This window comes from Mycteria americana, chromosome 12 (genome assembly GCF_035582795.1).
Source record: "Mycteria americana isolate JAX WOST 10 ecotype Jacksonville Zoo and Gardens chromosome 12, USCA_MyAme_1.0, whole genome shotgun sequence".
Classification (NCBI taxonomy): Eukaryota; Metazoa; Chordata; class Aves; order Ciconiiformes; family Ciconiidae; genus Mycteria; species Mycteria americana.
In genome coordinates this window covers 12,500,279-12,514,586 of record NC_134376.1, presented here as the reverse complement: position 1 = coordinate 12,514,586, position 14,308 = coordinate 12,500,279, and the positions used below count along the sequence as shown (strand labels likewise).

General features: G+C 35.8%; 1 protein-coding gene across 5 annotated transcripts in view; it reads left to right on the top strand.

The window, feature by feature from the left end:
* Positions 1-14,308, top strand: part of PARN (poly(A)-specific ribonuclease) — a 64,432-nt gene that overhangs the window by 7,382 nt on the left and 42,742 nt on the right. For all 5 annotated transcript variants that reach the window (XM_075514805.1, XM_075514804.1, XM_075514807.1 and 2 more), the window contains 9 exons: positions 754-796; positions 1,444-1,524; positions 3,701-3,757; positions 4,824-4,901; positions 6,655-6,698; positions 7,181-7,223; positions 8,945-9,020; positions 11,279-11,389; positions 11,475-11,544. In XM_075514805.1, the coding sequence (XP_075370920.1) occupies positions 754-796; positions 1,444-1,524; positions 3,701-3,757; positions 4,824-4,901; positions 6,655-6,698; positions 7,181-7,223; positions 8,945-9,020; positions 11,279-11,389; positions 11,475-11,544 (603 nt within the window). The remainder of the gene's footprint in view (positions 1-753; positions 797-1,443; positions 1,525-3,700; positions 3,758-4,823; positions 4,902-6,654; positions 6,699-7,180; positions 7,224-8,944; positions 9,021-11,278; positions 11,390-11,474; positions 11,545-14,308) is intronic.

Here is a 14,308-nt window from a genome sequence, read left to right as displayed (position 1 = left end):
TCTCTAGTACTAGTTTTAGTAGTAGCCAGAGGATGAAGGAAACATGCTGGTTCTGCGGTGGTTATATAATTGCGGTTAGTTTATTATAATGGTAAGATCAGAGTAATATCTACTTGTTAAGTAGTGAAAGACAATATTCTCTGACCTTGCTATCAGTTGGATTCTCTGTGGCTTTGTGTATGGTAGTACTTTGGTTATGAAATGTGGTTGTGGCAGAGTGATGCAGTCCTGTAGCAGAGGTAATGACGTTGGTATTAATATTTCCTATTAGAGCTTACTGTTAGCAGTAAGTTCAGGGTTGTTTATAAATCCTAGAATAAGTGACATATTAAAGGCATGCAGTCACCAAAGAAGCTGTCTTCTGGCTGCAAGTAAATGAGAGCTTTCTCAGCTTTTGGTTTTGGATTTCTTGAAAGCAGATATTCTAGATTGTGATGAAATATCTAGATGGTGTTTACTTAATATTACTAAAATAAGAAGTTATAGGTTCCACAGCAATAGGATGGGAAACTGCATAAGAAAATACATTTTAGTGCTAGTTGCTGTTAGGTAATGTAAGGAGTCCAATTTAACTAGCCTATTGCTTCAAAGTTTCCATTATTTTAAATTAAAAAGGAACTTTTAATAGTTCTTTTGCACTTAAGACTTATAGTAATAATGAAACATGAAATTACTGAATCACTGTTGTGGTTTCAATATGCTAAATGCAAAATAAATAACTACTTACATTTACTTTTCATTTTTTTGATGTAGGTATCCAAAAGGTATCCATGTTGAAACTCTGGAGTCAGATAAGGTAACTAGGCATGCTACTGCCTGTAACATTTGTTCTGTTTAAAGGAAATTGTATTTCTGAATTTTACCAACCCTCCTAACTTTTACATCTAGCTAGAGCTCTATTATGCAAAATGCAAAACCTTTTAAATGTAATACAATGAACTAGTTTCTAAACATTAAATCTGACCAACATATGAAGTGTAAGCATGTATTTGTGTGGCTTAATATTATTATTTTTTTTTAAAAGGATACTAAAGCATCCTAAGATGTAGTGGGTCTGACGTTCAATATTGGTGAAAAGTAGATCTTGATCTTAGAGGAAAAATAGTGGCATCACATGCTGTATCCTCACTTCCCAGCACAAATCCCTGCTTCAAGGGATATTTGAAATCCACTATTTACAAGGAAACACTGATAACCTTAGAAGTAAAAAGTGGATTTAGTAAAAGTTGGGTGTGGTGGATGGATCTAATACAGCTTTTTAAAGTAGGCTTTTGGGAGTAGGTGGTAAAGTGATGCTTACAATAGAAACAGTCATGTTGCCAGGTAACTGCTGCTGAGGTATGACTTAATTTTCTTTACAATGTAAATGTACAGAAACTTGCAGTGGTCTTAAATAGGAACTTCTCGGAGTCATTCCTCAAACTATAAATTTTTTTCTTTTAGAAGGAGAGATATATTGTTATTAGTAAGGTAAATGAAGAAGAACGAAAAAGAAGAGAACAGCAGAAACAAGCAAAAGAACAGGTAAATAAGTTCCATTTCATTAGTTTACATGAAAGAGGGAGGGGGAGAATCTATGACTTCAATCAGCTATGCAAAATTGTGTAATAGCATTTGGTAATATTTCCCTTTTGTTTGACTGTAGCTGTTGTCTGAAATTGATCATACAAATTCTGCCAGATAATTTAGGCTTTGCAATAGAGCAAGAAGAGTTGCAAGACACTCTACAAAATTTTAAAGAACGAGTAATTGTAGAATACTGAACCAATATTCTGGAGCAGTGAATTCTTCCTTGTATGAACCTGCTCTATCGGAGAAGCATGGTCTAGTAATACGAAACATCAGTTGATTGTATTTATTAGTGCTGTGTAACAATAGTAATTGCGAAAAGTCTTGCAGAAGTTCTCGAGCAAGTTTTCACGTTATTTGGATTCACAGTCTGTCCTTGGAGTAGTACTCCTACAAAACTTGCTTGCTCTTAGTTGTCTGAGTTAAAATGTCGTGTACAATTAATATGAAATCCGACTTACCTTGATAGAAACATGCTGCACACGACTACTGTAGTAACAAGTTGACTGGAAGGTCATGTCTGGTATATTCAGGCACTCTCAGCACTGTTTATGGGACTTGATATTTTTTGCTTAATGAGTCTGACACAAGTGTAAAGAAGTCATGAGACTTGATTTGTGGGAATTCTTGATCACGCTCTTGTGATTTGTGCTTACATGTGTCAAGATAAAGTCAGCTTGGGTGGAGCAAACAGTACTTGAATGCAGAATGCTTCTTAAGAGGGAAAGAGATATCTAACAGAGACCTCAACTAATGTGACATCTCTTTTTCTAAAAGGCAGGTTAGGGACAATTTACTACTATGGTAGCTTTTTCTGAAGCAGTCTTTATAGGTGTATTACTCACTCTGACTAGTGGCATTCAGAGCTGAACTAGAATAACAGTGAATGTTTTTATTGAATTTCACTTCTGGTTGAACAAAGACAAGTAATGCAAGGCGGAAATGACTTCCCTAGACCTGAAAAAGAAAAATCTGTTACAAAAAATTCTTTGAGTGAAACTAAAATAGATGCTGTAGTCAGATCCTCCCAAACCAATCTGAGTCAGTTTAAAATGTGTAACTCACATTATATAATATCGTATTTGTATAATATTGCAGTTATATAATATTTTGCATTTTTGTTTATATAAATAGTGAAGAATGTTTGTTCCCCAATCTCAATGTTAGCATAAAAATACAATCTTATTTAATATCAATAACAATCAGGATTCAACCTGTTGCATCTAATAACAATGTATGTAAAAAATATGGCTGAATATACCTAGCTTAATTTCAGTATCTTCTTCAGCTGTTTGCAGTCTAATAGATGTTGAGCACTATTGAAGGTATTGTATTGACAATGAACTGACTCCAGCTGTATTGGTCTGGTTGGGATGAAGTTAACTTTCTTCATAGCAGCCCATATGTTGCTGTGCTTTGCATTTGTGGCTAAAACAGTGTTGGTACCATACAAGAGTTTCGGCTACTGCTGAACAGTGCTTGCACAGTGTCAAGGCTTTCTCTCTCTATTCGACCCTCCCCCAAAAGCAAGTAGGCTGGGGTGGGTGGGCAAGAGATTGGGAGGGGCTGTTTGTGGTTATGGTGTTTATCTTCCCAAGCAACCTTTAAGCAAGCTGAGGCCCTGCTTCCCAGAAAGTGGCTGGACATCTGCTTGCTGATGGAAAGTGGTGAATGAATTCCTCTTTTTGCTTTGCGTGTGCAAGCAGCTTTTACTTTTCTTACTAAACTTGTCATTATAATGATCCATGAGCCTTTTTGCCTTCCTTTTGAATTTCTTTTCTCTCTCTTTTTTTTCTTTCTTTATTTTTTCATCATCCCTATCCCCTAGGAAAGGGGAGTAAGCAAAAGGCAGAGTGGGTGTTTGACTTCTGGCCAGGGTCAACCCACCACAATACCTTGTGATTTGTCCTACTTTACAGTGAACTAGAGCTACATATAAAACTGGAATTCTGTCAGCAGCATCCTGCTTTGACCTCAAGTATCTTCCAAATATTGACATTTCCTCTGTGGTCTGTTCTTGGTTATGTCTGAGAAACAGTTTGAGCCAAACTGGTGCGTCTGCCAGTTTGCAGGTACAGTTTTGACAATATTTGTATTTATGTTTCACTAATGTCAGAATCTTTGTTCACAGGAAGAATTGAATGATGCAGTAGGATTTTCCAGAGTTGTTCATGCCATTGCTAATTCTGTAAGTTAATGTGATTTTTTTAGTGTACCTTTGGTTGTAAGAAAAAAATTTAATTAATTCAAAGAAAGAATTCTTTTGCTGTTACATTTTGGAAGACAAGATGAAATACAAGTTAAAGTGGCTTTTTTCTCTTTTTTTTTTTTTTTTTGAAGTTGATGTTGCTTCATGTTTTACAATGGTTGAGTATGGTAGGTTAAGTAAGCTCTTAAACTAATGACATGAACAACTTCATTATCTGTAAGAGTCAACAATACCAATTTCTTAGGGCTCTTAACAAGATTCTCTTAAGTAACTAAGCTTTGAGGGCTTTTTTTTTCCTCTGTCCTGAAAAGATTGTTGGTATTTTTTTTTCCTGGCAGTGAAAGGCTTAATCAGAGATGGTCATCTGGTTCTCTTCTACTTACATAGTTAAAATAGGCTATAGTTTTACATCCGTCCCCTTCAGCCCTATTATTTTCATTTAGTTGTTACAGCCTGCTGCGTAGAAAGAAAATATGTCTGCGTGTTGTTTTCTCTAGCAAATGGAGGATGCAGGGAAGCAGAAAAGGTTGTCATGTCAAATGAATCAAAATTAACATTTAAAAAATTTCTTGTGCTTTTTCAAGAAGGAACTTGCTTGTACAACATTTGGCATGAAATGTTCTGCACTGTGAGAAGCCAGATCATGCCCCTAATAACTATTGTATATTACAACCATAAATAGTATATTGTGAGTTGTTGTATAAGTTGTAAATTAAAAGGTAGTGGACTGAGAAATCACTTGACTTCAATCTTAAATAGATTACATTTGGAAACTAAGTTGTAAGTAGCTGTTCTAGTGCATCTTCTCAACATTTCAAGCTGCTGCTGAAAGGCTGCGATAAGTGGTTGAGCACAGAGGAAAAAGGAGTGGCTGCTCTGAGAGAATGGAGGAGTCTGTGTGGCAGGCAGAGAGCAAATGGGGAGGTTTGATTTGTATTTGTTCCCAGCTGCCCTCAGCTAGTGTCTGGGATAGGTGCTTTTCACAAATTGCCCTTACCGTGGCCGTGACTGGAAGTGTAACTAACATTTAATGTTCTCTTCACAGGGCAAGCTTGTTATTGGGCACAATATGCTACTGGATGTTATGCATACCATACACCAGTTCTATTGTCCCCTACCTGATGTAAGTAATCTTCTGAGTGTTCAGATGATGAAATAAATGCCCTAACGTATTTGTCTTTAGTCTTATCTCCAAACTTTCTTGTGAATGGAAGCATATGACAGTCTGTTAAGACCAACAGAAAAGTATTCAAAATTAACACTTGTTACTTCTGGGCTACTGCCTTATTTTCTTAAATCTTCATGTAGAAAGCTTAGTTGGATTGAACTCTTCTCCCTTAGATTTTTAAAATGTTCAAATTAAATGTTGGACTTGAATTGTGGTTGGTTTCTGCTCATATCTGTTAGTCCTTCAGAAACTGCTTGGATAATGGCAGGTAAATTTAACTGACTTGTTAAGATAGTGGTTTGGAGCTTCAGCATTATTGTGTGGCATTTTTCCCCCTGTAGTCTACAAAGTGGGAATACATGTTTTCATATAATATAGTGCAGTTAATAGAATAATAAGAAATCTTGTAGCAGGATGATCTTCATTGGGGTGAAGAGGTGGAATGTCTGAGTAATTGGAGGGAGCATACTTTCATAACTGCAGTAGGGCAGTCTAACAGTTCATGACTGCAATAGTCTAACAACTAAGTTAAACTAAGCAATGCATTGGCACTGAGGACATTGTCCTAGGACTAGGGAAGTGATTGTGCCCCTGTACTCGGCACTGGTGAGGCCGCACCTCGAATACTGTGTTCAGTTTTGGGCCCCCCACTACAAGAGGGATATTGAGGTACTGGAGCGTGTCCAGAGAAGGGCAACGAAGCTGGTGAAGGGTCTGGAGCAGAAGTCTGATGAGGAGCGGCTGAGGGAGCTGGGACTGTTTAGCCTGGAGAAAAGGAGGCTGAGGGGAGACCTTATTGCTCTCTTCAACTACCTGAAAGGAGGTTGTAGAGAGGTGGGGGTCAGTCTCTTCTCCCAGGTAACAAGTGATAGGACAAGAGGAAATGGCCTCAAGTTGCGCCAGGGGAGGTTTAGACTGGATATTAGGAAATTTTTCTTCACCGAGAGGGTTATCAAGCATTGGGACAGGCTGCCCAGGGAAGTGGTTGAGTCACCATCCCTGGAGGTATTTAAAGGACGTTTGGATGAGGTGCTTAGAGACATGGTGTAGTGGTGGTTTTGGCAGTGTTAGGTTTATGGTTGGACTCGATGATCTTAAAGGTCTTTTCCAACCTATATGATTCTGTGATTCTGTGATTGTCTGAAGGAATCAAAGGTCTCATTGGAAGGATGGCCCACATATAGTTATATTACTTGCAGTCCTCAAGGGCTTGTGGGTGTTATGGGAAAGACTTGATTATGAGATGGGAGAAAGAAGACTGGGACCTGTTTGGATGGTGCTGGAACGTAAGCAGTTGTCAGTTGTTCCTGTACTTTTGAAACTTGGAAGATCTAAACCTGTAGGCAGGCAACTGTCCACCTGGAGTGACTGCTTATATTACATGCTGGGAACATTTAAGTAAAACTGTTAACACAGCTGGAATTAGAGGTAGTCTAGGTTACATAATAGGATAGGGTATTGGAGGTGATAGAACATTTCTCTTACGAATCACAGACAAATTAGAAATAATTAGTCTGTAGTTCTATGTAAGTGCAGGTGGTATTTATGGTAATGCTGGCAAATACATCTCTTATGAGATGAGAATTCAGTCACTGTATATCAATTTTAGAAGCTGATTAGATAATTGTAGCTATTGCTATCTATCATCATGAGACTGATAAACAGTTAACTTATTTGGATTTTATCTTCTGGTTTTATGTTAAATTAGGACCTAAGCGAGTTCAAGGAAGTAACATCATGTGTCTTTCCCCGGTAAGTTCTTAGTTCAAACTTTCAACTGTTTTAGTATTGTTTTAGCAAGCTGATATTGTTTGTAGCCCTGTAACCTAGCTGTTACTGGAAGTAAAAATGTGAACAAGTTAGATAAATACAGTTTTTAAAGTATTATGTAGCATCCCTTTTTCCGAAAAGCAGTGCTATTGTTCTACTTCTTGGCAAAAGATACTGCTTTGCTACCGCCTTGTTTTTGACATGATGTTTGGTGTTTTGAATTTGCACTACATTTGGAATAAGATTTATTTGCTACTTGTTTGCATCTCTTGGTATTGCTTAGTTGCTGTCCTTTTTCATGCTGAACAAAGCCAAGGAGTGTTTTGGCTGCTCTAAGATCTGAGAGTAATTTTTCAGTAGGGTGAAACTACTGTTTCCCAGCTAATACACCAAAACATTTTTGAGGATTTGGCAAAATGGATGTTCTTCCATTTCAACTTATTTAGCTCTTACTTTGTTTCTAGGCTATTGGATACTAAACTGATGGCAAGTACACAACCTTTTAAGGTAAATTAATATAATATTATAAACTAATTTGAAGATACAAGTTTGCATTAAGTGTGTACTGAAACAAATGATTTTTTTTTTTTTTAGAGAAAAATGTCTAACAATGTTTTCTGTGATGCTCCTTTTTTGTAAAAGAATGATTTTTCTTAACGTCTTATCTAAACTTACAAAACATTTAGAATACAAATTTTACTTTTGTACAAGTGGCTCCTGTGTTTGTTGCAGTTTTAAGGTAACTTGGCAGCTTTGAATTCCAAACTATGTACAGCTTTTGCTACTTAAAATGTGATTACAGATTTTTTGTCTTCTAAATTAGCATAAGACTGCATATCTCCTCAGGAGGAAAAAAGTGTTTTTCATGAACAAATAGGACCTGGAAGCTGCTTGTATACTCAAAGCTTTAGAATATTGTGAATGCTGACTTAGATTTGTCTAGAAAAAGGTGCTTTAACATCATCATTAGGTTCTATTGTGGCCTGCTGTTCAGTGGGTAGTCAGCAGGAGAAAAAAACCCTACGGGTTTCTCTTAAAACCTCTTGCAGCATGAGTTTTATTCTTCCAAAGAAGTATTGAGATTAGTGATCATACTCTCTTGCTTTCCTGTGTGCCTTTGGAACAAATGAATTAAAAAACATGCTGATGAAGCAGCATCTATCTTTCTGCATACCTCTCTGACTTTAGAGCCTTGCATACCAGAAAATCTCATTAAAATTTACTTAGTAGATATTTTCAGGTTTGTCTGGCATACTACTGTAGTAAGAATAGAGGCTTTTGTATTCTGAAAACTAATAATCCTGCACAAGTTTTGTGTTTGGTACAGTTATGTTGGCATTTGTAATTTTTACAGTAGATACTTGGGGTTTAGGCTATTGTTATCAAATGGTGCTTTGGGATGCCAATATAATGCATCATTTGTGCTTGTTCATTGTACCGAGTTCTTGATAACTTTTCAGACCGCAGACTTGATGATAACTGTAAACAGCTGTCTTGATTTAGAATCAAAGGAAATTTGGTCCTCAAAAATTACAGACAACTTTAAGAAAGACTGTGCAATATTTTTGGTTCTCTCTTGCTATTGATTCTGCATGTTTTTTGCGTTGTACTGATTGACAAAGTATATTTGATTATTCAGAAAGTTTGGTTTGAAGAAATTAATAATCTATATATCTTTTTGTGACATTTTATATACGTATATATAGATTCGGTAATGCAACTCAGCTAAGCTGAAGTGTAGGAGCAGCTTTCTGATTGTCAGGCTTCTTTCACTGTCTTTGTATTATTTTGAATCAGCAGTATTTACACTTATAAAACTATTCAAGACTGTCCAGTCAGCAAGCGCACTTCAATACTAACTTTGAACGCCTTCAACCATATTTAGGATGTTTTGCCTTGCTGTTTGTGCTGCCTTTTCACCTGCCACATGTACCATGCATGGAACCAGATTCCAATAGAAATATTACTTTGGCATAATTCATCATCAAGAATTCTGAAAAGTATTAATAAATGCTTGTGACTCATAGATATTGTTGTAGGTGAGGCAAGTCAACTTTTTAAAACTTGTCTTGACAGGCTTTTCTGGTGTATTAGTTTGAAATGAGGCTGTGTATAAATCCTTAGAGAACACAAGGTGGCAGCAGTAAATACTTATTTTATCCTATTTGATTTCAGTTTCCAGGGAAAATGTGCTTCGCATTGGCAGTTAATGGTGTCTTTTCTTGCAGGAGATCATTAATAATACATCCCTTGCAGAACTGGAAAAGCGTTTAAAAGAGGTTCCATTCAGCCCTCCTAAAGTTGGTAAGGATATATCAAAATGGTCTTATTTCTGAAATGTTTTCCTCTTTCAGAGGAAAAGAAGTGTTTTGATTATTTTTGTTCTTGGTCTGAAATGTAAATTTCCCTATTAGTACTTAGTGTTTTGATGAAAGGGACTTTAAACATGGGCAATATATATATAGTGCAGTTATTGTGTTTAGAACTATTAGTGGAAACCAGTAGGAATCCTTCCACTTTATTTCAGATAATAGAAGAATGGATGTATTCAGTGAACAACAGTTTCATCACCTAATTATGAAATTTTGGTTTTTAGCTTGATCTTTGATGAATAACTTGAAATTGTTTTAAAACTGTTTCATTTGGTTATTATTGTCCTTCAGATCAAAGCCAGAGCGCTCTAGTAGGCACTTGGACAAACAAAACCAAGATAACTTACACAGTAGTGACTAGTTATGTGTGTTCTAGAAATTATTAAAGTTCCTTTAGAGCTTTATTTGCTTTGAGGTGAATGAAAGGATATTTAGTCAAAGGGCAAGCTTATCTCAAGGTTCTGGAATTTTTCTTAAGCTGCTGATTTAGAAAAGGCAGAGCAATATTGAACAGTAGAGTATGTTGGAAGGGAAAGTCTCAATGCTTAATCAAAACCAAGATGAGTGATACTTTTTTTTTTTTTTAATATTACTGAATGTGCAGAGCAGAGGCACTTAAGCTGTAGTAACAGCACAGATAATAAGATGGATAATCTACAACCTTCTTGGACAATGAGCAGGAGCTGTTGGTGCCTAGACCTAAGTAATACCATGCATATGGAGTATACAGTAATTGCATGCAGAGCTTTTAGTGGTGTATCCTCTGTAGCTTCTTCTTGGGTTGTAACATAATTTGGCACCTGTCAGGTACTATTTTTTGCTTATGTAATATAAAATAATAATTTTACCAAATTTTTTTTTCTTGAGTAAAATATGACCATAACAGTTAACTGACTCAGAAGTGTTAATATTTAATCAGAGATGATTAATGTGGTTGAGAACATCCAAAGCAAAGCATGTTTAAAAATACTAGAATACTTTTGTTAACTGTTCGTTTATGTTTTCTTTTGGATATGTGTCTATTAAAAAGAAAATTAAGTTAAGCACTAAGAAATTAACTTTTCCGCTCAGCTTGTATAGTTTGATGTTGTCTCAATCTGACAACTATTTTTTAAATAACTATTACAAGGGCTTATCTGAAAAAAGGCCTGATGTTTTGCTACTCTAGTTTTATATATAAAACTTGGATTTGAGTTTTTTTCACAAATACGACAAGTATATATGCTTATGTATTTCCATTGTATAAGTTATGCTAATATTTCTGTATCACTGTTTTAAATCCTGGGTATGTTTCATCATTGTTTTAGTTTCTTTTGCTAGGTTGAATGCAATAAATTAAATGGAATTATAGAGTTCACTTTTCAGTCTGTACCTTAATGTAAGGGTCATGATTCTGGCTTTTTAAACAGTTAATTTTGGACTTCCAGTCCTATTCCCAGTATAACTTCCAGAGGAAAATGAACCAGCTTTCTAGAGGTTGAGAAGCTAGCTACAGAGGTGAAATGACTTTGGTGTTGGGAGTGGGAAAAATTTAAATGATAAATAAAAAAGTGTGATGTGCACTTATTTCTCTGTTACTGAGACCTGGGCACTTTCGAACACTTCTCTTCAAAGAAGTGCGTGTTAAGGTTCCCACTTTCAGAAGTGATTCAAGGGATACTTCTCAAGGTCTTCACATAGACACCAAGCATGATTGTCAATAAAGTTGTCAATAGAGACATCCTTTAATCACTTAGTTCCATCTTCATCATTTAAATACCTTGAAAAAGCTGACCATAGGTCAATTTGATGGTTAGCAAACAGGGCAATAGTAGAGTGTTCAATTAGCCTGGGTGTCTGTTCTCTTAAATGCAAGACAGTCAGGAAAAAAACAAGCTGTGTGGGGAATCCTGCTGTCATTGTGTTAGAATTAATACTCCATTTTGGCTAAGTAGGTGTGTGGATTAGTAGCTTTTTAATGGGAAGGAGTTTCTATCCTAGGAGGCTATTATTATTTAAAAATACAAAACAAACCTGTGCTTTTTTCGGAACTCCTGAGATTTCAGAACTTCTGAATTTTCAGAAATTCTGAAAATCATATAAACTTACCCAAATGATGTTATGCTCAAACAAAATAAGTGTGTGGGTAAGCATACAGGGCTGCTTTTAACTTCTGTGATAACATGTTTACAAATTATTTTTTCTCCTCAGAAAGTGCAGAAGGGTTTCCAAGTTATGACACAGCTTCTGAACAACTTCATGAAGCAGGATATGATGCTTACATTACTGGACTGTGCTTCATCTCCATGGCTAATTTCCTAGGTATCTATATAGTCTTTTTCAAACCTTCTCCTTAGCGCTGTCTGTAGCTGCTTATTACACACTGAATTTTTTCTTCATTCATCAGGTTCATTCCTCAGTCCTCCGAAAAACCATGTGTCTGCTAGATCAAAACTCATTGAACCTTTTTTTAACAAGTAAGTAGTTGTTGTATTAAAAGACCTGCTAAAACATGGAAATATAACACTAGCCTTAGAATATACGTCTCTAGCCTCAGAATCAATGGCTAACTGCATTTTTCTTAACACTTCAGTTTTGATTGGCTTTCTGGTTCGTGCTACTAATGCTGCAGAAAGGCCAGAATTTGTAAAGTAAATACCTTTTCTTTTGAAAAGAATTGTTTACTTTCTGCTAACCTGTAAAATGACAATTAGAAGAGTACCTGGACTGCTTTAATGGCCTTGTCCATGCCAGTGTTGAGAATATGTTTATAATTTAGAAAATTATTTCTGGAGTAAGCTTTGGGGGTAGTGGAACTGAAGAAAAACTGGTCAGGTGTTCTTTATGTTGTAGGACACTGTCAGAAATTGGTGATAGTTAAAACTGAGTACACTAAACAGTCTGGAAAAACTAAACTATCCCTACTGTAATATCAATCCAAATAGCTATTGTATTAACATTATCAGGTAACCCATTTTTAACGAGGCATAATAAACATATATGATTAGTAGTTCATGGGATGATGCTATGATCATTATTTTGCTTTTAAATTGGATCTTCATGCAAGTTACTTGAACAAATTGAAGAAAGACTTGAGAAATCTGGAAGTCTTTATGCAGAGATTTGATTCTTTGCATGTTTAATCTGTAGATTTTACCTTATGAAGCTTCTAGAGATAGTATAACCTGTCACATAAGGGGAAAGGAGTTGAAATTAAAAAGCTGCTAGTGCTTTAGTCTGTCTGTTTGTTTAAATTCAGGAGAAATTCCATCCTTTCAAACCCTATTATATAGGAGTTGGCAAAGGTAATTATTTTAACTTCAGATGGCCCACACAAATGGGGGAATAATCATGATCAATGGCTTTAAGCTTTCATTGGTCTGGAAACCAAATGCCTATAGTGACAGCAGTTAGGTGATTCTCTTGTGAGGCATGTGAGGCAGTAACTCCATATATTCTAGCAGACATTGTAAATTGTATGTACATTTCTTAGATTGAACATGGGCCTGCAGTGACAGCTTGATTTGAATGTGAAGGTAATGACAGAATTGATCAGCATAATTTCATTTTAAGATAGGATTTATCACAAGGTTCTTTTCAGTAACACCAGCACACACACATGCCAGCTAGTAGATGCCAATTGAGGGGGTTATTTTTTCAATCATTAACCAAAATGCTTTCAGTTCTTTCTAGAGATGCATATCTGCAACAAGTACAAACTGAAACTTCTCAAACTGTCACAATAATATGTTAAATTTACGCTTTTCACATTAAGTTGTGTACTTCAAATGTGACATTTCTCTAACAGTGACATTTCGAAGTTTTTAGAGGAAGCCTGCTGTGTCTGTTCTGGCTTAAGAGTTAACACTGCCTAACTGTAACAAAAGGGAAAATTAAAAAAAAATTGTAGGGAGAACAGCAGCTTTTTTTCTTTTTCTTTTTTTTTTTCTTTAGCAAGAACTGAAAATGACTGCTTACAAGGAAAAAGAAAGTTTATCCATTCTGTCATTATTCAGAACTTGTAGCTTCTTGTTTCAGAAGAGTAATATATTAAATCATGAAAATGTGTAAGACTTGCCATGTCTTACTTTTACATGATCTTAGAAGCTTTGCCATATTCTAACTAACATCTGCCACCTCACCTCAGTCAGAGCTTGGAGGTGAGACTGTGTCACCTCTTCCTTATAGTAAGCAGGCCAAGGCTTGTATTTTTAAAGCTTTTTTTTTTTTTAACTATAATGCAAAATAACAAACCAGAATAAGACAACTCAATTTATTTAATTATTTTTTTAAAAAAGAAAGAATATTTACCTCCATGTCAGAAGTCAGAGCTGTTGGATATTTAAATGAACAAGTCTTTTGTCCTGTTCGGTATGTCCTTGCAGACCAGATCGCTATTTCCAGCACTTGGTCTGCTTAGCACCTGTAAGTAGCATCCAGGGCTTCTGCAATTTACATAGTTATCTTAAGGTCCCTAGTAAGTATGCTGCTTCTGGGGCTTTTTTGCAGGTATGCTCTGGGCTGCCAGCTAGCTTCCTGCTACACCTAGTTTTCTCTAGTTTGTGGTCTAGAAGCTTTCCCTAGCTAAGCATCCTCTCTTCCTCCTGGGGAGAAAAAAAACTATCTTCCTCCTTCCTCCAGAAGTTCTACCTGATCCTGTGGGCAGCAGTCAGAACAAGGAAACCTTTTCCTTTGTGCTGTAGTCATGTTCTTCAAGCAAAACACAAACTACAACATGCAAACAGTAAGCTAAACAAATGAAAGTTATACTATCTGTCACAAAAGTTTTTCCTGAAAGAAGCTGAACAGAGTAGTTTATTATAAGGCAATTATTTAGAAGCAATGTTCTCAGTTTGAACTATTATCAAGATAGCCTTGAAAATGTTCTTTAAAGCAGACCACTTTATGATTTTTTTGGGTTGCTTATAAAGTCTTAATTTCAAGATCTCTGAATACTAGGTGTTTAAATACAGTTTAGAGATTAAACTTCTACATAATTGATTGACTGATAGGATTTTGGAAATGTTTTCTGTTTGAATAGACTTATCACTAATGTGAATAGTGGGAGTAAATTCAAAACTGAAAAATCAAGCTTTGATTTTTACAAACTTAGCCTTCAAGGAAGGTAATACTTTTTTCAGTAGTTATTTTGACCTCTTTTGTTATGTCAAGATTGGTGGCCAGCCTATAGGTTAATGTTCATATAGGTTAATGATGAACATAGGTAAAATTTTTAGTTTC